The 23,171-nt window shown below is 35.5% G+C and overlaps 1 protein-coding gene across 1 annotated transcript in view; it reads left to right on the forward strand.

Moving 5' to 3' along the window:
* The window catches only part of MYBPC3 (myosin binding protein C3), a 63,608-nt gene continuing 40,437 nt past the window's right edge, over positions 1 to 23,171 (forward strand). Inside the window, exons 1-11 of the mRNA XM_032692014.1 lie at positions 1 to 150; positions 8,587 to 8,853; positions 11,151 to 11,246; positions 11,478 to 11,564; positions 11,712 to 11,860; positions 12,796 to 12,913; positions 14,275 to 14,323; positions 15,507 to 15,551; positions 17,942 to 17,998; positions 18,422 to 18,424; positions 22,768 to 22,791. Of these exons, the coding sequence (XP_032547905.1) occupies positions 126 to 150; positions 8,587 to 8,853; positions 11,151 to 11,246; positions 11,478 to 11,564; positions 11,712 to 11,860; positions 12,796 to 12,913; positions 14,275 to 14,323; positions 15,507 to 15,551; positions 17,942 to 17,998; positions 18,422 to 18,424; positions 22,768 to 22,791 (920 nt within the window). The 5' untranslated portion in view covers positions 1 to 125. The remainder of the gene's footprint in view (positions 151 to 8,586; positions 8,854 to 11,150; positions 11,247 to 11,477; positions 11,565 to 11,711; positions 11,861 to 12,795; positions 12,914 to 14,274; positions 14,324 to 15,506; positions 15,552 to 17,941; positions 17,999 to 18,421; positions 18,425 to 22,767; positions 22,792 to 23,171) is intronic.

Below are 23,171 nucleotides of genomic sequence, written 5' to 3' on the forward strand. Positions count from 1 at the left end.
GCAGGATGGGGGCTTCCATCAACTGTTTCTTTAGGGAGTTTCAAAAGCCCTGCAGTCACATTCCTGTTTAACTCGGACCCTGCTTTCTAGATACAACTGGGAGCTTCATCAGAAACAAAGTGAAGATGCCAGAGCCTCTAAAGAAAACAGGTAAGGATCATAACTGACAGACAAAACCTAAGAATAGCTTGACAGAAAAAGTGTGAGTAGATTATGCATTCTAGAGAAACGAGATGCCACAGTGGAAAAAAATAATAGAAAGGAAAAAAATTTGCATTTTTTACAATTATAAATATAAGAGATATTGAGTGATCTTGCAGAGAAATCAGAGACTGGTTTGTCAACCCTCAGCCACAAAATTTTCTCAAGAGACTTTGGATGAGGAAAAATTAGAGGTGAAATGTATTTAATACTCAGTTTCTTTTAATTTCTCATTTCCTTTCCTAGTAACCTTTAGGACTCCAGAAAAAAAAAAAAAGCTTGTAGTCTCTCTCTTGGACAGTTGAAGAGTATAAGCCTCTCCTGCTTTTATTTTGGGGTTTATTGTTAGTGAAATCTCTGTGAAAATGAGAGCAAACAGGACCTGGTTGAGAGCTTATTCTTTCTCGTTCTTCCAGCCAGTGATAACAGAGCTCTAGGAAAAAAGACAACATTGTACTGTGAAGAATATATGCAATTTCTTTTCCCTCACCCTACTCCATCCTTTCTCCTTGAGCCAGAAGACAACTAGCCCTTCTCAGAAAGCCAAGGTCATAGAGCCGCAGAGAAAAATATCAAGAAAATACTTCAGATTTATGAATGTTGTGATTTAAAATCTACAAATAAGGAATCACTCAGATGCTGCCCACATAGGGGAGGCCTAAGATGGGGTGCAAGGTGCAATGAGTCTGGTTTTTTGAGAAGAACAAAGAGAGACTGGGAAGCAGAGGTAGGGAGATTTTAGCTTCAGGACACCTGGAGAGGAAGATGCCTCAGGAACACTTTTGTGTCCACAAGTAAGTTTGGGAAAAAAAGTTGTCAAAAGCTGAAGTTATGATTGATTGTAAAGTGTGCACATATTCAACACAGAGAGCTGGAGAAAACTGTACAAATCTGGGATTCTTCACTTTAGAGCTTTCACTTCACTGATGCCAGTGCATACCCAGAATCACCACTACCTGAATGTACAGTACAAGGTGCAAATGTTTTTAATAATGTGCAGTTTATAGAGTTAGTCAATATCAGCTGTAGAGACTTACTAATAAAGGCCTTTGTGCTTTGCAAAGGCCTGAGGAGGCATCAGTCTCCTCTTAGGTTGGTCAGTGAGAAAATCCCCTCTGGTCACCACAACAAAGAAGAACTTAAGAAAAAGCTTCATTTGACCGAAGTGTTTGTTATCAGCCACTGCCAGAGATAGCCCATCTCTGCCATTACAGACTACAAAGCACTAAAGCATGACTAACTCCAACAAGATTTTGCTATGTTCCCTCTAGATGATAATCCCGAAGCAACAATGGTGTCACCAATTTCATTACGACTATAACACCATTTCATATTCATAAGGCTGCAATTTCTGGAATCAGATGGAAGTAGATTTGTATATATAAAAAAAGAAATATATACTAGATCTTGAAATTGCAGACAAAACCTTGAAAATATAAGCTGTAAAGTTTAGGTAATTACCCCAAAAAATTAGACATTCATGTCATGTTCTGATTTGAAAATCACATTATTTTTAATATTTAATGAAATGAGTTTAATGGTTGTGAATGCAGGCATAATATATAACAGAGTAGGCAAAATTTGACTGTGTGATCACCTAGGCACTGTGACTTCTGATTTCTAGTTGTTTAACTGCCTTTAAATTAACATTTTCATTCTCTGTGGTTGAGGGGCAATGTCTCTGTTGTGATGATGCCCACCTTTGCTGGTGAATGGTGAAGAGAAATTCTATTCCAACTTATTTCTCCATAGAAATCTAACAGGTGTCTAACATCACTAGTCCTACACAGTTCTTAGGAACAAACCAGACCAAACACTGGGATTATCACAGCAGGGGGAGGAAAAGCTCTTGTTACCTACTCTAACCGAGACAGAACCAGTCACATGCCGTGTAACTTCTAGAGAGGATCTTCTCAGTCTCCCAGGAGACACTAATCCCTTTGTTTTTCTATTTCATGTTGTTTATATAATTCAAGCCATTTCAAGATGAGATGATGTTGAGCACTGTCTGAGGAGGATCAAATAACCATTGGGCATTTCATACTTGGATAAATTATGATTCTTGCCTTTCACACACTGTGTAGTTAGAACACTGAAGAGCCCAAAGAAGTCCCTAGTCTGTATTACTGAAATTTGGGCACTGGTGTATAGGCGAAGGAAAATTCTGCACGTCAGAGGATGATCAGAGATGTTCTGCCTGTATCTGGTTTTTTTGACAGATTTTTAACTTTAAAAAAAAAAAACCAAACCCAAAAAAACCACCAATGAATAAAACATTAAACTTAAAATGGTGGAATAGATTTTCCAACAGGCCTTCTTTCACTTTAAACTGTCCAACTAAAATACTTCAGGATAAGGCACTGCCCTATTTATTTACAGAATGACAAAAGAACTGTCCTAGCATTCCAGAAAATCTATACAATCCCCAAGAGCAACAGGATTTAGAAGACCTGTAACAGTTTAATGTTAGACCAGTCAATCAAATTTGAAAAACTTCACTTTTTGCAGGATTCTGTTGCTGAAACTTTATGTTCTTCTCCTTTGATTTAAAGATTTCATGGTTAATTTTTGTCCAAAGCTCACTTTTTGGAAAATTTTGTTCTTTTTTTTTGTAGTGAAAATTCAGAAAGGTTAAAAAAAGCCCCAACCATTTCCCTAACAATAATTTATGACATTAAGAGGAAACAGCTGACTTTTTAAGTACTAAATTTAGTAGATAAATGGGACTTAATGGGAAATGTGTGTATTACTATATCTGGAAAAGGAGAAGTCTGTATTACTCACCTTCTTTGAAAATCAGACAACTTTTATTCACATATTTTATAGACAGGAGTCTAGATTTTGCAGTTCACATTAGGAAATTTCATCAAGTATTTATAAATACCCTGGCTTGTAAGTACACAGAGGTTTTCATAATAATCGGTGTTGCATAATGAAAAGCAAACTGTAGAAATTTACTTTGAATACAAGATCATTCTTTTACATTTGCAAGCACCTAGCACAGCAAAGTACTACTCCATTATAATGAACTTCTATGCACCATAGAAATGTAGAAAAAACCCTAAATTCATATAGACCTATTTTCCTCTTTTGTAAGTTAAGATTCAAACCAAGCTTAACATTATTTTCCCCATTTTGCAGAAAGTATGATGTATGCATAGAGAGAGAGGTGACTGATTAGTGAAACTATTCCTCGCCTGTTGCTCATGTTGCAGGAATTTGCAATCTCAGCTGTTGAAGTAGGCCAGGAATGATAAGATTGAGTCGTTCAATAGCTTTTGGATCACAGAATGATTAAGCTTGTAATTGCAAGAAGCCACTTAGGTTCTGAGTGAGGAATGAGCAGCATCTTTATATAGTTCCTCAGAAAGGAATTTACAAGGTCCATTACTGAAGTCTGCTTATGCTCAGTTTGCCTTTTAACTCAATGGAAGAGCAAATGGTATAGAAGGAAAACTAGATGCCAAGTGTAAGCAAAGATCAATTTTCAACATGAAGCCTTAACAAATTAAAGAATTCCAAAAGCTAATATTACTTAATATTAATTAAATATATTGACCAATACATATTTTACAACCAAACACACAAAAAGTGCAGTAAGATAACTCAGCTTTTGGGAGAAACCTGTGACTATTTTCTCTAATTTCACTCATCCCAAATTTCTGCTGGAGTTTGTAGGATCTGCATTCAACCAGATACGTTAGATTCTCCTCAAGCATTTATACCTTTAACAGTTTTTATTTCAGAAAGGCAGAAATATCATTTGAAAATCTTATCTAACACACATTCTACTGATGTTCTCATTTCCCTCTCCTCCCTGTAAGTATCATGAATAATGATTGATGAAGAACTGAAGTCAGAGACACCATTCTGAAAACGAGGATGATATAAAAACAAACAAACAAACAAACAAACTAAAAACTACAGCAACAAAACCCACAAAAGAGTGACTGTCTTCTGTCTAGTTAAAAAGACTTTTGTGGAATCCACACTTCTTCCTTGCTTTCATTTCACATACTTCACACATACTTCGAAATTCCATTATTTTGGGCATAAATTTTCAGCTAATACTTGTGATTCTCAACAAGCCAAATTATTTAGATGATGTGGCTAGGAAATTAAAGTATTCCAGTTATTTGAAGATTATTTTAATATACACCTTATCTCTGCTTTTTCTGACAATAATGAGATAATTGCTCTTCTACCTTCTAAAATTAATTAGAAACAAAACAGTGCTTACTAATGATTTGATGCAGTACAAAGACAACAGAAAACAGTCTCTGCCTCAAAACACTTGCAAGATAAAAGCCCAGTAAATAGATTGATAGTTCAACAAGAGTGTAAAGGAAATAATTATTAGTACAATAGACAGAAACCTGGGTAGTAGCTTAGCCATTTCTAGGTTTTTGCATAGGAGAGTATGAAAAAGATTTGAAGCAAAATAGTAAACTAGTTTGACAGTGGATGTTAGAAGGAGATTGCTTCAAAGCTGGTCAAAAAGTAAGGGAGAAAGCATTAACCTGTTAGTATGAAGATTTAATAAATGGCAGCAGTATGAAGGCAGAATACTAGTTTTATGATTTCATTTAGGTGTAAATTAAAGAAAATTAGTTTTGGAACAAATTATTTCTAGTTTAATTTGGCCAAAATTATTATTTTACATTTTTTCATCCTCTTGATCAAAAGACCTATTAATAGAATTTGAAAATGTAATCTAATCTGGACATTCAAATAGAGCTTTTTATTACTATCCAGTGAAACTGCAACTCACATAACATACATAGTTGTATGGCTGATGTGTATGTCTTCAGGTGTTACAAGACTTTTAGAGGATGCAAGTTCTGGTAGATGCAGCATTAGCCCTTGAAAAGTTTTGGCAAGATAACTGCAGACCACATGCAATCTGCTTCCTCTTCCTCCTGGGGAAAAAATTTGCTGGGTTACATTACTCAGAAGTTATGTGTGTTTGCATTATGGAAGCTAGATGTTATTAGGAAGGCCTGAGGTGTAAGTGAAGTGTTGAAAAATAGGTTAGAACAAAGTGGCCCTAACCTCATTTTCTTTTATTAGCTTCACGTTCCTCTTCTCTCCCCACCTTAACTCTACACAGTAATTCCAATTCCTTCCCCACTAAATGCACACACACAGAGCATCTATCACTCTCCTTCCCTTCAATAATTCCTGTCTTCATCAGTACTGTTAACTCATTTGCATCTCTGCTCTCTCTCTCTAGAATTGCTGTAGTATGTTAGTAGTAATGTAATTTTTTTTCTCCTTTGTGCAGGCTGGGTTAGACTAAATCAGGAACCTGAGAGCTAACAAAATGGGTGGCAGAGGACACAGGCTACTTGGTCATCAGGTGTCCCAGCCCTATGGCTCCTAAGTGCATGTTCAGCTGGAGTCTGGATAAACATGTCACAGTGCCTGAGATCTGTCAGTGCCTGACAGGTACAAGAGCTGCAAGTCATTCCACAATATCACACAAGAGGTGTCACAGTCACTGGGTTTTTCACAGTCTGATGGTGGTGGTCATATAGAAGAGTGTTTAGAGTATGAGATAGATATATGGAACTCAGAGGCATATATCTAATCTGGGTAGAAGCCAAACACTGAAGTGAGAGTGCCAAATGGGCAATGTGTTTCTGGTAAAAGCAGGCAGAAGTGCAGTTCTCAGGACAAACCAGTTTTGAATAGTGGTGGTTAGGAACATTCCTAATGAGGAAATAGCTGAATTAGGTTGTTATAACTGCATGAGTAAAAGAAAACTTCTGACAAACTTGGATTTACTTAGTTGAAGTAGCAGCCCCAATGAAGGGGTGGGAGTAACTGATCTCTTTATTTTGTTAAGCAGTCTGGTTTTTCCCCCAGAAGGAAAAACTATGGTATTCTCTTCACACACTTGTTCAGCAATCTCTCTTCTGCAACAAAGTGTTTTCCTGTAAAATCTCCAGCCCTACATCTCTAGTTTTCCTTTGCAAATATGAACAGTGGAAGATGAAAAAGAATACACCTGGATAGAGAGATGTTTCTTTGGACACTGCCCCCCACTGACTCTGAATTTTAAGCACAGGAAAAAGACTCAGTGAAAAACTGAGTCTTCTTTACCTGTGAAAAACCATGCCTCTTTGCTTCTTTGTCTGTAGAATCATAGAGAAAGAAGCCAGATAGTCAGCGTTTCAGGGGTGGGTTTCAGAACTGACTTCTCTCTCCACTGTGCAGCGGCCCGGCCACCTTTATATGTCTCTTGAATTCTATATGTCAAACCTGCTGTCTGCAGTAACTCTCCTGCAATTATTCACTATATGCTGCATCAACGTATACCCTGCTGTGTTATTTACTGAAGTGCAATACTATATCAAAAGGTGTGAAACTGATAACAGGCAGGACACTATAGTACACTATAGTACACTATAGCACACTATAGCATGTAGTCCTATATACTACAAAGTACTGTTTTGTTTAAGAACTATTGCACAGGTTAGAAAAAACCTCAAATATAAGCATGTAGGAGCATTGCACTCCCAAGGGAAATTTTACACGCTTATAACTTAACGTGGAAGGAAAGCATGCCAAAGGATACAACAGGACCTCAGTCAAGGTTTTTATAGGCTCAGTGCAAACTACTTTTTTTTCCCATCAAGTATATAAAATGGGGTGGTGGGGAAGGAAAAAAAGAAATAGAAAAATGTAATTTAGGTTTTTTATATCGCAAAGAAAAGCAAAATTTAAAATATACTACTTTATGAAAGTGTTTGTAATTGATGCTTTAACTGATGTTTAAGCAGCTTTTAATCCTTTGCAAAACAATGCAAGAAACATGAACTGTATTATGACTAAAGACCAAAAGACATTAGATGAAAATTCTGTAGATGTAACTCTGCTAAGATCAACTAATTTATGCAGTCTGAGGATATGCTAGAGGAATAGAGATTTTGTGAAATGAACAGATGGTATTATCAGTAATATACCATTTTATGAACTAAAGCATCTGTTTGAACATGAACTTAAACTTTTTCATTTAAAATATTTTCATGTCATGTTCCTTTCATTTTTATAAAGCAGAATCAAAAGTCCAAAGCTAATTATAACCATTGTTGTGGCCTTTGGAAGGATTCTTGTTGCTGCCAGAGTAGGAGAGCTATCGACAATTTGCACAGTGGTTACAGACAAAATGATACGTGATGAAATTATTAATATTTTATAAAAGCACTGTTATATAGCGATGAGTGACTAAAGAGATGACATAGTGATGCACAAAAAATACTCTGTATGAATCAGAATATTAATTACTGGATTTTTTACACATGAACATAGCTCATCATAATAAGCAAAAAGATAATTTATTTCATTAAGACTTGAGCAAAAAATGCAAAACTTGATTAAAAATAAAGATTGAGAAATATAACTAAATAAATAAATCAATCAAGGTAAAGAAATTAGTAAAATAAGTTACCTTACTAAAATTCTAATCTTGAGAAGGATTAGCATACTCATGGATCAAAATCATGACGCATTGGTTGCTTTACAATTTCCTGCCTGCTGTGCTACTTTGATTATATCAAAATTAAAACATCATTTGGTTTATGCTTGTTCACCCCATATATTAATAACTTCATTAATTCTTATCATAAATGTTTCTTGATACACTGAGGAACTATGTTAATCTATCTTGTAAATAATTAGAAAACTAGTTGTTGTAGAGTGCCACATAGTCAAGTACTTCAACTTTTAATGCTGAAGTGAACTTTTGAATGCAAACAACAATTGATATTAATTTAGGTAGGATTAAATTACAGGGGTCATCATAGGAATGTGGATCCCTTTCCACTAAAGCCTTGGTCAGTCAAAACAGAAGGACTGAAGATGAACCATTAATTTGTTGTGGTATAGTAGGACACAGGTTCGTGCACAAACTACAGTGTTGTTAAGGAACAGATCCTGATCCTCTTTAAAAATGGTACTAAGTATGCATTAGGACAAAATTAATATTTCTAAATAAAACTGAATGGCAAATTAATGTAGAGAGCTCGATATATATGAGACTACATACCACGCCTTCTTGTCACAGATTAAAACATTCACTTATGAAAAAATCAGAGCTCATTATGGGGGGAAAGAAAGATAAAGCCAGACAATGAGGTGAGTTTGCTATCCATTCGAGTTTATTTCATGACAATATGGAGAAGATATGGCATCTCAGCTAGAGACCAAACTCGGTAAACTCAAAGACAATTCCACAACTTCTCTGTGGAAAGTGTTGTAATTTATATCTTGCATGGGCAGATGGAAGAGAAAGGAGACAGCTGCTGCAGCCACAACAGCTGACTACACCAGATATGCCACAATTGCAAAACAGATTTTAGTGAGCCATCTCTCTTTTTTTAGTTTCTGCATTTACCAAGAAGCCAAAGACAACAGAGGTGACAGCCGGAAGCACAGCTGTGTTTGAAGCAGAGACAGAAAAATCTGGCATCAAGGTGAAATGGCAGCGAGCTGGCACAGAAATTACTGAGAGTGAGAAATATGTCATCAAGACAGAAGGAAACAAGCATTCACTGACAATCAATAATGTAGGAAAAGAAGATGATGTGACATATGCTGTAATAGCTGGAAGTTCCAAGGTCAAATTTGAACTCAAGGTCAAGGAACCAGGTACTGCATTTCCTAAGCAATTCTGATTTCATTAGTATTTCCAGTCCCACCTACAACTTTCATGAATGAGATCCATGGAAATTAGCCTATCTTAACACTATAAGATTTCTCTACCAGCATTATACCCAATTATTTGGAGCTATTAATTCATATTAAGCTGAGGAATACATTTGCTGTGGTTAAGACACCCGTTTCCAGATGTCAGAAGTCGACACAGTGGAGATCACAAAAGAAATCTCAACATTCATCTTTAGAATTCTCTGTCAAGCTTTTACACTTAACTATTGAGAAGCAAAGCAAAGCTAATCTAACCTAACATGACCTAAACTAAGATGCCTGCATCTTAGACCTAGTATTTTCTTTTAATTATTTAATTTAAATATGAAATTGTAACAATTGACAAAAGATTTACAAGTTATGCTGTAATGTTTCTAGGAGCTCATATGTTACCCAAAATTGTCTCAAAATCACCTGCTAACAAAAATACATATTTCAAGGCGGACTTAAATATGAATAGTAACCTTTATATTATTTATATATCACCTGTCATTACTACCTCTGTATGCATTAAAGGACCAGTTAGAGGGGAAATTGAAAGAACTTGCCCAGGTTTTTCCCAGGAAGAAATATAGAGACATGAATTCCCTGGAATTTTCTCATGAAAAATGTCTGAAGACGCTTAGAATAGATGAAATGAATTTTGAAATATTTTTACTTTCCTGTTCCCCTTTTCCCACTTACCAATTCTGTTATTTTAATTTTTGCTTTTTATTTTGGTGAAAAGCCTTAAACTTAGGTTGTTTATATCACCTCCCCTCATTTGCTATCACTGTTTAGTCTAGCAAGGTGAGGACACCTTGTGAGATCTGGTGAGCTGAAAAGACACTTGCAAATGTTTAACAGGATTCAAGATATCCTGTTCCAGATTAAAAGACAGTGCATGATGGGTTATGAATAAGGGGAAGTCCTAGTATGGATTAGAAGTGTGATCCTGCTGACTAGCTCATCCCGAAAGCAAACAGGTCCATATTGTACTAGTTATATCTTCATCATTGTCTTTCAGGTTAGTTCCAGGAGGAGCCTGCAATGGGCAGATAACCTGCAAATAATGGAGTTACTGAATCTGGGAGTGCAGTCATTACCTAAAAGCAATACACCTCTGACAAGCACCCACTGGTGATGGAGATATCAGGATGCCAAATGAGAGATAATCTTCCTGTGTACATTATATATTAATGCCTCCAAATAAGCTTTTTTTAAACAGCTACACTATTTACACTGTACTAGATGCTCCAAGTTCTGGGAGCATCTACACTACATCAGTTAAAGTAACATTTAATTCTTTCCAGTAAAAATTTAGTTAAAATTTATTTGGACAAGATCTAAATACTTAACTATTAAAATAATAAAAATAAAATCACGCTGTTCTCTTTCAAGACACAAATAAAGACAGTAAAGGCATAAAGAGTAAAAGGCATACATTTTCTGAGAGCAGAGTTGATGCACATTGATATGTTCACAGATACTGTCTTGTTTTTCAGATCTTACTAAGATGACATTGTTATAGAGTGACTGAATTACCCATTGTTATTTGGAAGAGGCTCCACTACCTAAGGGAAAAAATATCTTGCTGCAACTGATCTCTTTCAAGAAATTCTACCTCCCGCCATCTGTTCCAGTTGCTCACTCCTACTCCATTTTCATACAATTCTGTCTTCTCCATTGTGCAAAATTCATTTGCCTGAATTTTTCTGTGAGGTCATGGTTTAATTGTCAGGACACAAACTTCCATAAGCCAGAAGAAATGACAGATGGATTTTTAAAATGATTTATCCATACTGATTACTAGCAGTGTCTGCAGCTTTTGCCAAGCAGCACACAGCAATTAGCATTCGTAACATTGTATTCCAACAGTGTTGTAAACAAAATCTCATGAATAGGCGAACTATTTACAAAAATAATAATTACATCATTTTGCATTACCTTTTCTGTTTAGACCATTAATGTTAGCATCAAATAATAGCATTATTCATCAGCTGTCAATTTTCTACACATCAAGACTATGGAATTTAAAAATCCAGGCATCAGTTCTTTCCAAGCTCAGCAAAAGAGTGAGCCTCATCATACAGCTTCAGTAGGCCCCTTCTGCTTCCAGCACATGCTTTAGGTTCTAGGAAACCACACCTAACTTCTCTGCATTTTCTAACATAAATCAAAAGCTGTTCTTTTGCAAAATTTTTTTCAGAAAGGAAGTAGACACGTGTCTTTCTCTAATCTTGGCTGACATTCATTTCCAGAAAAGAGTGAGACAGTCCCTCCTGCTGGAGATGCACCAGCCCCAACTGCCTCAGAATCCCCTGCTCCACCAGTAGAGAGCAGCCAAAACACAGAAGGTAATAGAGCACTAATGCTGTCATCAAGTCTGGTTTATTAGCAGAAGGAAAGAAGTTGCAGAGGGACTCCTTAGAGTAAGTGAGGTAGAGACAGTAGATGAAGGCAGACCATAAAGAATAAGGAATCTCAGAGATAAAAGAAATATACTGAGATATTTTAAATTAATTAACTAATGCACTATATAGGCTGATGCAAAATGTTCTAACTGGTAGTTATGATGCTTATTTCAGTTGCATCTGCTGAGACTCAAGCAGAAGAACCTTTGGACCCCATTGGGCTCTTTGTGACACGACCACAGGATGCAGAAGTTACTGTTGGTAAGTACAAAATGTCAGTCAAGTGATATTTGTAAACTGCACCTGTTGCTTGACTATTTAGCTCTCCACATACAGGGTGACAGCAGAGATATAACAGATAAATTAAACACTATTCATAATCTTATTTTAACCTACTTCCCTTACGAGGTGGAAACATCACATTCACTGCCAAAGTAGCAGGTGAGAGCCTACTGAAGAAGCCATCAGTGAAATGGTTCAAAGGAAAGTGGATGGACCTGGGAAGCAAAGTGGGGAAACATCTCCAGCTACATGACAACTATGATCGAAATACCAAGGTACAACTGGGAGGATAGGGTTCTCAGTCTTCTGAGTGATAACCTTTAATTTGGGGAAAATAGAAGCTGATATAGGAATGTTTTGATATTAAGGTATCTAAAGTGACACACAATGCTGTACTAATACCTAGAAGTAAGTCTATGTTTTGACTACACAGACAAGAGACAAGCTCTACATACAGGCTCTTGCGTACTCTTATCTACTGTGAAATGAGAAAATGTCTGGACAACCGGGAAGAAAGTTTTGAACTGTCTACTGCAGGATTCCCTCCATCTTCCTCTCAAGTAATAGATACCTGGTATTTTTAAGAGAAAACAATAAATCAGGACGGTCTATCTTGATCTTAGCAGGTCAAGCATTCCATCATTAGTGTTGGAATTCATTTCATTCTTGTATTGTCTAAACTACTTTAAATAGCTAAGATCCATTTTTTACCACAAATGTGTTCAAAGATACACAAACAAGAGTACAAGTCTGTACCTTGACTTCTCATCCTGTGTAGTATATGAAACACTACTACCCTCTCCTGGATGGAATTAAACAGCCTTGCTCACATTAGCCACTGCTTTTGCTGAATTTTTACATGTACTGCATATATTCTGGGTAGAAGTTGTAACTGTTTAATGAAAGCTTTACTCCTGTTTTCAATTTACATGCAATTAGTGTATGTGGTGACTGCACACACCAATACACCAGCATAGTTTGCTATCCTCAGGGATACCTGTACTGATAGTACTCTTTAGCTGTTCCTGAATTTGGAGCTATAGGTAAGTTTTATTACAGTAATGAGTTGGACACTCAGGACATTCTTAATTTTAAAAGGACACAAACGCATAGTTCATCCCTTGTCTATTTCTCTCCATGTATTCCCTTTCCCTCTGTTTCACCATTTCATTTTCTACCTTATGGATTCTATCATTGGTATCTCTTCTAGGTGTACACCTTTGAACTGGAAATCATAGAGGCAAACATGACTTTTGCGGGAGGGTACAGATGTGAGGTGTCTACCAAGGACAAGTTTGATAGCTCTAGTTTCAACCTGACAGTCAATGGTAAGGTGAACTGACACCTATTTTTTTTCTTCCTGCCCATCAACAATTCCCTCTAGTAAATAGTGGCTGCTAGACAAGCACAGATCTGAAGTAGTTCTGAAGAGCTAAAGGTACACCTAGAGAGGCCCACAGATGAGGACTGGATGGGTGGCAGAGATACAGGTCTTTAGAAATACCACTTAGTTCTCACTCAAGTCAGAACTGTGATGCTCTTAAAGAGGGTACACAGAATCAGCCTGCCTTTTCTCTGGCTTTATTCTGATTTCAGATTCATTCCTCCATTATATTTAATTCAACTAGAATAGAAGATATGGTCATTCTTACTTTGGCAAAAGTTCACTACTGAAAATGGATACTTGGAAAAAAAAAAAAGGGAGGAGGAGGAGAAAAAAAGATTTAGACATGACACTATTGTCTATTCCTTTTTCTTCTTTTCCTGATAAATTCAAGTGATGCAGAAGCACCTTGTGAGATAAAATTGTTTTAAGATTGGATGACTCATTTTACGTAATACATGGTGCCACCCTCACAACTGCTATATTAAAAGGTTATAAAAATTGAAGTACATATTAACATCAGTTTGCCCCTAGTGTGGAAGAATTTAGGTAAAACAGGATAAGCAATAATGGCCTGAAAGAGTTGAGTGTTTGGACCATTTTCTGTTTCAGGGATTCTGTTGAAGGGACTTCAGTATTAACTTGTGTCCAGCTACCAGTGAACCTACTGCAAAGACAAAAGTTTGTTGAAGTTACTCATTCAACAATGTTAATTTTTGAAGTTTCACTAGCTGGCTGTTGGACTCATAAGACTTAGGAGCAGCAACTGAGAACAGTTCTTCTCCCAGTAGTAGTAGTAGTACACCAATTCATACCGATAGAGTAATAAAGTTCTGTCTGTGCAACATCCTCAGTGAATTTCCCTTACATCTCTACATATTTCCGAGAATTTATCTTTCTTTCAGAGGATAGGTTATACTTTATTATTAATAATAGTATTCAGCTAATATTCCATTGTATTCTTATTAGGACTTAAATACCCTATGAAGACGCTATTGAAACTAAAATTTAGCAGCACTAGAATTGGTAAACAAGAGATAAGACAGTTCATCAAGGTCCAGATTATGATGCAACATGAAACAGAAATAAGTTATACACAAAGCACTGGATTTTGAAAGCTTGTTAGTGAAGGCTACATGTTAAAAGATGATGTTTCAAGCTCTCAGTATGCAATTAATCACACTCTACAATATAAGAATTTAGAAAAAGAATTTCTGCAGGTGAAAAGCTGTAGAAATAGCACTGTATTTTTGCATTATTTTGACTTGCTCTCCCACTGTTCTTCATCACTTTTTGTCACATCAGAAGCACCTGTAACTGGAGACTTGGATATTCGAGCTGCCTTCCGACGCACGTGAGTATGCACAGCAGAAACCTATGTAGATCAGATCATAAATCCATGCAGATTTCAGTAAAGCTATCTAAAGGCCAAGTTGTTGTACAAACAAGTACAAATATATGAATGTCTACTAAGAAATATTTCTACTATTAAAATATTATAGAAATCCTAGAAATCACCTAAGAGATTTTGGACTTTGTACTAACATAGTAATCATGCTTGTCTTCAGTTAGGCAATTGATGTGCATCATTCTAAAGAGAACTTCAGCACTTTTTTTCCAGACCTGTAAAGTGCACTCCAGACATAGACCAATAGAGATGGAAAAGATTCTCTGTGTTGTCTAGTCTTGATTTTATCTGGCATGTACCTTAGTATAAACATTTGCTAAAGAAGGAAGTGGAGTTTGAAGTGAGCTCTGTAAGGAGCAGATCTCTGAAAATACTCATGTAAGCATTTTGACTGTATTTGTTTTCTTGTTCTATACCTATATGAATTGAATGAAGACAATGGCATTGCAATTGTCCATGTGAAAACTCAGTTATATGTAGTCTTAGATATTAAAACCTGCTATTGAAAAGGACATTCTCCCCCCATCTTTAATACCCTCTAAATTGGTGTATAGCTTAATGGAATAATGTTCCCTCCTATTAGTACGATTCACAAAATTGGTTAGGTATTTCTATTTTACTTGACACTACTTTTCACTGTTGTGAATTTCTTCTCCCTTCATGCAATTCAGTTTCCGTTTTAGTTTTTATATATTTTTGCAAAATTACTAGACTAAGAATCTTCCTACAGACCTTTGTTTCTCCATTATAGGGCACAAATCATCTGTGGCTACGCTCTGAGTATTTCTCTATCAGTGCTACTTTTATTTAAGATTTTTTTTTTAGCATTTATCCCAAAGAACTAAAAAAGGTTTGCAGAATTCACCTCCAGAGATCTATCTACAGGTAGCTGACCAGCCATGCTGTGATGGCTGCTAAATAGAGGATGCTCAGTGCATAACTGCATTGTGTTACGTCACTGCAGTGAAAGCAGGCTTGTACAATTAAAATAATTTAGAATAAGTTCAAAGTGAGTGCAGTGTGAGCAGCTTCAGGCTGTTCAGATTGTCAGTTTCTTCTTTAAGAATGGAGCCAAATTTTGAACTGATCTGTTTAAATCTGAAGCTTTGTCTTTGATACCCTCACTCAGGAGCCTAGCAGGAGGGGGGAGACGGATGACTTCAGCCTTTCTCAGGTAGTCACTGCCTGTGTCAACTGAAAAATTTAAGTCTTACAATGAACTGTCTCTCTCTGCTTAGGAAAAGAAAAAAAAAAACAACAAAACTAAGCTGCAGCTCGAATTCCAAATAAATCTTTGTTTACAATACGTAGTATTTATATAAGATTAATACATATGAGTAGTAATGTAAGATAAATAAAGATAAATAAAAAAGATAAAATATAAAAATACAAAAAGATTGAAACAAAAAAAGATAGATAAAAAGAGATAAAAAGAAGAAAGATTAGTGTGATAGTTCAGTGAGAGGCAGATTCATCTACAGAAAACGCATGCGTTTGGCAAGTGGCATCTCCTCACCACTGTTACAAGAAAAAAAGTAACTTCAAATTATATGCATGTCTGCCCCCTCTGTTGTACATGTTCTCCTCTCTACTGAGCACATTCTGACTAAAATTGCCGCTGCTCACAAAAATGTACCAACACACATGTATATGAAAATCTGTTGTCTCCTGGCACACTCCTTATCATATAGTATCATTAAAATTTTCACTTTATGCCTTTTGGTCCTAATGTCTTCTGCTATATCAAAAACAGGAACTCTGAGATTAAACTTAACTCTATGCATGTTAAAGCAATTATTAGGGTCTTATTCTTCAAAAAAGCTAAACCTTGATTGCTGGACCTTCCTGAAAATTTGATTTAATTACCACTTGTGAACAATAACAGGAATAGTAATTCTCCCAGCTGTAGATTTTGATTTTCTGAATATTTGATTACAAGAAAACCTTTTCAAATTTGGGATTATATTAGTGATTTTTATATACATTTTATATACATTTTGCCTGCAAACATGGAAGATTTTCTGAAAGTAGGGAACAAAGTGGCCAAAAATACACTTTTCTCTTTGAGCCTTATACCCGGGAAATTACCTTTTCCAGTGCTATACTATCCTGCAAGTAATCACAGAAGTAAAAACAATACGTTCTTAATGAAAAGATGTCTTCTTACAACATATTCAAAATTACACACATTTAAAATTGTTATTTAACCTGACATTCTCAAGCAGCACAAGAAGTTTGGCACTTGTTTCTGTTCTACTTTTTTAACAGTACTGTTAAAATGCCCATCATTTGTCTGTTGAGACTGATTTCTTACTCTTATTTGATCCTGCAATATTGCTTTTTCCTGACATTCTGATTTATACTTCTACAGACAAACTGATTTTTATTGAAGCAATTAGTACTGTATATCAATAAAGGCAGCATTATGAGCTACAACTGCCACCAGTACAACTGAAAGAAAAAACTCTGCTTATAGAACAGTAATTAGATATAAAGTGTTGCTGCAGGAAGAATATGAATGCTGTGAGATGGCATCATCAGATTCTTGTACTCAAGAAAACAGAGATGTTAAGAGGCAGATGAACATTAATAGTTGAGATAAAAAAATACATTTTGACTTTCTAAAACCTGTTTGAATGCAAAGAAAAATGCAAAAAAGACCTTTTTTTTTCCTAAGTGGAATAATCAACAGTCACAGAATCCACTGTAATTCCCAATACTTTTTATATCAAATCCCTGAAGTGTTATTTTAGGAATTGAATCCAAAAAGTGATTGTAGTGACTTTATACTAAGATTTCAGAGTAGACCAGTGCTTCAAATGTTCAGAAGCACAGCTAAACCACATTTGATTCACAACACAAAAAATAGTATTGTGCATTCCATCCCAGTTCATCATATGTAACAGGCAGAACTACACATCAAAAAACTTCTGCTTGATGCTTCTTGTTCTCACAAGTCAATTCATCACAACATTGCTTGTCATGATGCTTGTTGAACAACAGCATATTGAACCTTATCTGAGGATCACAGAACTCCTTCTTCAACTCTCCCAAGCACCAATGATGTGACACTTTTTTCAGTGTAATGAATTCTGGAATCACAAAGATCCTTAAGAAACAATTACAGCTGGGATAATACTAGGAGGGAAAAAGTGATTTTAGATTGCAAGAAGTTCCACAAAAAGCTTGATTAATGCTGCCCTACATCGTAAAAAAATATCTACGCTCCTGGAAACTAGAGGAAAGAGGAAAGCTTCTGCAATACCTTTATAATAATAAATACATTCCAGACCAATACCACCATCAAATTAATACCCTGTACAACTTTATGCACAATGACTGTAGAAAAAATACAAGTTCATGATATATATTTCTTATACCTATATGAAGACGAATATGGACACAGAGCCTAATTAAGTCACCTTCCATGTCAAGGCACATTCTAAGTCACATAAACACATCTACCACCCACCTGCAAAAAAATGTCATCTACATAATGTTTTAGTCTCACAAGCTATTCCCATCTCCTTCTGAAACTATTTATGATTTTCTATTACTATACAGTGCCGAGGGACATGATGAAGGGGCGGAGTTTGATTTTAGTTCCCTACTGAAAAAAAGGTGAGTAAAAATCCACAGAGTAACCCATATATATAAAGTAACCAGGTTCTGTTGAACAACTCTGAAAACAATAATACTGGAATAGGACAAAGTTTCATAAATTCAAAATCCCTATCATTTTCCTAAAGCAGCTCTAAATGGAAAAAGAATGACAGGTAGTTATGGCAAGTTCCTGAAATACACAATATTTAATGCATTTCTGCTAGGTTTATACTGGAGAAAAAAAAAAACAAAAAAGAGAAAAAATTGTCTTTCCCAAAACAGAAAGGGCCTGGACTCAGGTAATTACATGTTTCTAGCAGGCCTTTTATTAAAAACAAAACAAAACAAAACAAAACCAAACACAACAGTTTACAATATCTACCTATGATGCTGCCTTTTAAAGAATTTTCTGTCCTACCTTTTCACAATTCTTTCCATCAGAGAGTTAGGAGGACAAGCCTTTTTATGAAATATCTAAATGTTACTATTACACTGTACAACTATATATTATATCTTACTTGGTTGTTTATTGTATATATAAAATATATTCTCTGTTGCATAAATATTATAGAAATATTTTTCACTCTTCCATTCTCTCTTAATACTCTTTAATTCTTATTTCTTGCTTTTATTTTTTTTTTAATTTTTTCTCCAATTCTCATCCTTCCTTGACATATCTGTTTTCATAACCTATCTACTCATGTTTTTCTCTTTTTACCAAACTCTTAATCTGGGTGTTTTGGATTCCACTGTTGCCAACAGAGAGTAAGATTTCTATTTCATTTTATTATAAATGCATGGATCAGACTGAATATAAGAATCATTTAGTTTGAAATAATGCATGCATCTTTGTCTTCTTCACATACAAAGCATGACAAAAATTACACAGTATGAAAAAAATTATCAACTGCTAAGTTTTGAGACAGAAACGTTTTTAAACAATTAGTAGAAGTTAAGGGTGGGCCATTCAATTTGATCAATGTATTTCTCTGAATGTTCTTTGGTTTTCACCATCGCTTTTTTTCATAAGCAGTTTTAAATTTTCCTTGACTTTCCAGATTTTCTCAATAACCCGCTGCTTTAAATTCCTGTTGTCATAGTAATTAGAATCAGAAGAATCATTTCCATAATATTGTTGCTGGTGCCTGTCAAACAGGCAATGAAGTTTTGTTTGCTTCTTTCTGTTCACTGACCCTAGCCGTTCACTCTATCTTTTCAGCGCCTGAAGTGACTGTAAACACTTGTTACTAGATTCATGTTTTGCAAATCTCGACTTAGTTTAAGTTTTCACAATCAGCTACTTGGTTGTTGTTGTGAATCTGTGTTCAATTTCTGCTCAGGTAGTGGTATCGCTATTTATAAAAAGTGTTTTATCCTCACAAGCAGCACAGGATCATGTAGAAATATGAAGGAGCTTGGTTACAGAGGCAATAAATACATAATAGTCTCGTGTTTCACTCAGGTTAACTCACCCAAATTTCAGTGGGACAAGCAAGGTCACAGAGGTATAAAAAGCCCTGTGCTGTGCAATATGCAATGCACCCAACTATAGGCGAATTCTGGCTTTGCAGTAACACCACAACCAGAACACCTGAGGGGTTTGATAAGGACACTTATCAAACTTCCTATAACTGACATTGATATCAAAGTTCCTTGTTTCAGCATGACCCAAATTGTTGTACACACACTCTAATTTCTGTAGAAAATGTAAACCAAAAAAGAATTGCTTGTCTTTTTTAAAGAAAATTAAATAAAGGGATGCCAACATGAAAATATTTGCATAATTTCATACAGTCTCCACCTGAAATGAGGTGCTGAGTACTATGAATCCCCCTCCTAGCACCTTTCCCTTTTGCTCTCATAATTGGTTTTGAGCAGTGATCAAACTCTAAAAGGGAGTAAAATCTCCAGTACTTACAGAAATATTCAATTTGTGGATTTAAGTATTCATTATTTGTTAGACTAGAAATATGATTAATTAAAAGAATCTCATCAATATCCCTGCATTTTATCAGTGTTCTTGACATTTCTTGACTTACAAATCTCTGCTTAGTGAATTTAAGCATATAAATTTACTGTTTCTAGTTGTTTTCATGACCACTTCAGAAGTAATTTGTGGATCCTTCAGGCTTTGCACACCTCAAGTTGAAGACCACTCTTATATTAATGATAATAAATAGGTATAAAATCTCATCACGGAATGGAAGAATTTTTCATTAAAAGAGAATGGGAAAAGGTACTTCATGCTGAGGAACTCTCAAGAGCTATGTAGATTCAAATAGAATGAGGATTATTCATTTACCACTTCTGCTTTGTCGCACCTAATTTACAAGTGTCTCTCAATCCAGAGGTAATGATCATTCCCACTACAATAAAGAGCTTCATTTAATACTATATCTCCTATCACTGTAATTTAATTAACTGGTGTTGACATACAGATGTCATGGGCCAAGGAGAGGTCATTGGGAAGAAGGACGGAACAGCTGTCACAGAGCTATTAAATGGGATAGTGAGCAGAGACCTTGAAGGAGGTGACAGCTGACAGGGTCCAATCAGTTGACAGTAACAGGATAGGAAGGAACCATTTCTGGGATGTACAAAACTATTTTTAACCCCTCCACATATGTTTGAAACATATCAGCTGCATATTCCATTTACAGCAGGTTCACTAAGCTGCATCGTAGTGCCCCCAAGTCCATAGTTAACCTATGAGGTGATCACTCTGAATAAGGATCACCAACATCAGGGAGAGTAACATAAGTGTGGGAGAAACTTCAGGAGTTCAAGTGCTCTATTACTTTTCGTACGCTGCTTAGTTCCTGTAGGCAGTGGAAGAGTACAGCCTCCCTGTGCAAACTCTGTGTCTTTGTGGGATCAAAGAGAATGCAAAATAGTGAAAAGGAGTACTAGGATGGGGGAAACTTTGCTCGAAGACATTGTTTTCTTTTCTTTTTCAGAACTCAGTTAAACAGTATAGAAATTACAACCTGTAGCTTTTAGTACCATTTTACATACAACTCACAAGCCTTTTCCTGAAATCAGAAAATATCAGTATTTCCAAGGAAGATACTATATTCTTTCTTATGTTCAAATTTCTTGTACTGTGTACACCAAAACATTATTGCCAGAAAAAAAATGGGATGCAACGGAGTGATGCAAAAGCTAAAGTTAAGCAAGTCTTCTCAATAGTGAGAGATATTAGACTATGGAATTTCTTCCAAATTGGAAGATTTTTCTCACTATGTACTTGAAAATAACTCACACAAAACATTTTTTTGAAAACTCCATGAATATTCCTACCTGTAAATTTTCAGATAAATAGGGGATATGTACAGACAAACCTATAAGTATGCAGATAGACTGAGAGACCACCAATATTTATATAATGTCTTAGGGAAGATAACATTTGAATCTGTTAAGTCTTTATTATTTTCTATGATTTTATACTTCAAGATAGAGTTTCTTCACAGAATTTTAATTTTACTAATACAAATAATTAAAGACATATTTGAAATATTATATGCCCTTAGTTTTATGTACTTATATATCTGTTTTAACTTACATGTATTTAGAAATATTTTAAAATCACTCATTGATATGACCAGGGCAATTAACCCAAGAACTGCCTACGTTAAAAAAAATCTTGGTCTATGTGGCAAATCGGTTCAATTTACCTACTTTCTGCTAGGCAAAACTACAAATCATGTGTAGCTGCCTCAAACTAAATTATACGTGTATGGAGAAAAGGAATCCTGATTAAATTTGTGGGTGATACTGATGTACTGTTATGGCAAAGCAAATACACAGCACACTTATCACAAGCACTCTAAGCTTCAGCTACTCCTATCAATTCAATGAGTGATAGAGAGGATTTAATGCTTACTGAGTGCTAAACCACTTCAAAGATATAAGATATTGCATACCATATTTCAGTTCAAACTCACTGAGCTGAAATCCACTTCTCTTGCTTCCTTTCTGTTCAAGAGCAACAAGGGTGCTGGAAATTCCAAGCCTGGACAGCAGTACTTTAATTAACATAGCACTCTCATTACAAGCCAACCTTTTTCAGGAAATAAAAGGAGTACCAGAAATGTTTGGTTTTACCTGCTGTCTGGACTGACCATAGTAGTACTGTTAAGCAATATTTCTCATAGACTAATTGGACTGTTCTTTTCCTGAAAAAAATGGAAATACACCCAATAACATTTCACTTTTCTCTGCATTACCTGTTGCATAATTTGTCTCCTTGGTGAAGTTTACCACTGAATATGGCTTAATTATAAGGTTGTGTTCTGCTGGACTGGAATCTGTTTGATCCTGGTTATATCAGAAAATACAGCCATGGGAAGTTCCTTTTCCTTAAGAAATTTTTAACTGTTTTACCTGTTTTAACTGTTATTTTTTCCATCATTTCTCTGTTTACCAAAAGGCAAACTATGACAGGTAAAAACTTTATGATGACTGGATTTGTTTCCCTGGAAGGCAATCAGTCATAAATAGGAAAAAACAGAAGTGCCTATTGCACTTACAGTATAAATCTTACAGTGGAACCATACAAAGTTTGGGAGTGAGTTTGCTGTCAATATGGATCAGCATTCTCTTTAGGCCTATTTCATAGCATTTGCATGAACTCCTTCATCTCCCTGCTACTGAAACACAGGCATATTCTGCTAAGGGTGAAGATGACATTCATGGTTCTTTTATATTAACACATGATGCCCTCTTTCTTGCCCACGGGGATGTTGCGTGTTTTTCTGAACGGTTCTCTGCATCATTCTGGAGTACAGCAGCTTCTTGCGCTCCGTAAATCGGTAAGGTTATGCCAATTTCTTTTTCTATTTACAATCTTTTAAATAAAAAATACAGTAGCAGAAAAAGAATGTCTTTCCCAGAGTCAGATAACCAAATTTTTCCTAGGTTTCACTAAACCAAACTTTAATTCTTTCAGAATCACTAGTTCTTTGGTTAAACTATAAAATAAGTAGTCCATCGTAAATACTGTTGCCACTACTTACCAGTCTTTTTATGTTTTATAGTTTACTATAGCCAACAACTGTCTTTACAACAAGTGATAAATGTTTTAATAATCTGTGATTCTTTCTAGTGGGTTTAAAAGGAAGTTAAAATTTATTAGTTTTGGTTATTAGAAATAAAAACTTCAGGACAGCAATTGAATTTTAATCACTGTAAA

The sequence above is a fragment of the Chiroxiphia lanceolata genome, chromosome 6 (genome assembly GCF_009829145.1).
Source record: "Chiroxiphia lanceolata isolate bChiLan1 chromosome 6, bChiLan1.pri, whole genome shotgun sequence".
NCBI classification, from domain to species: domain Eukaryota; kingdom Metazoa; phylum Chordata; class Aves; order Passeriformes; family Pipridae; genus Chiroxiphia; species Chiroxiphia lanceolata.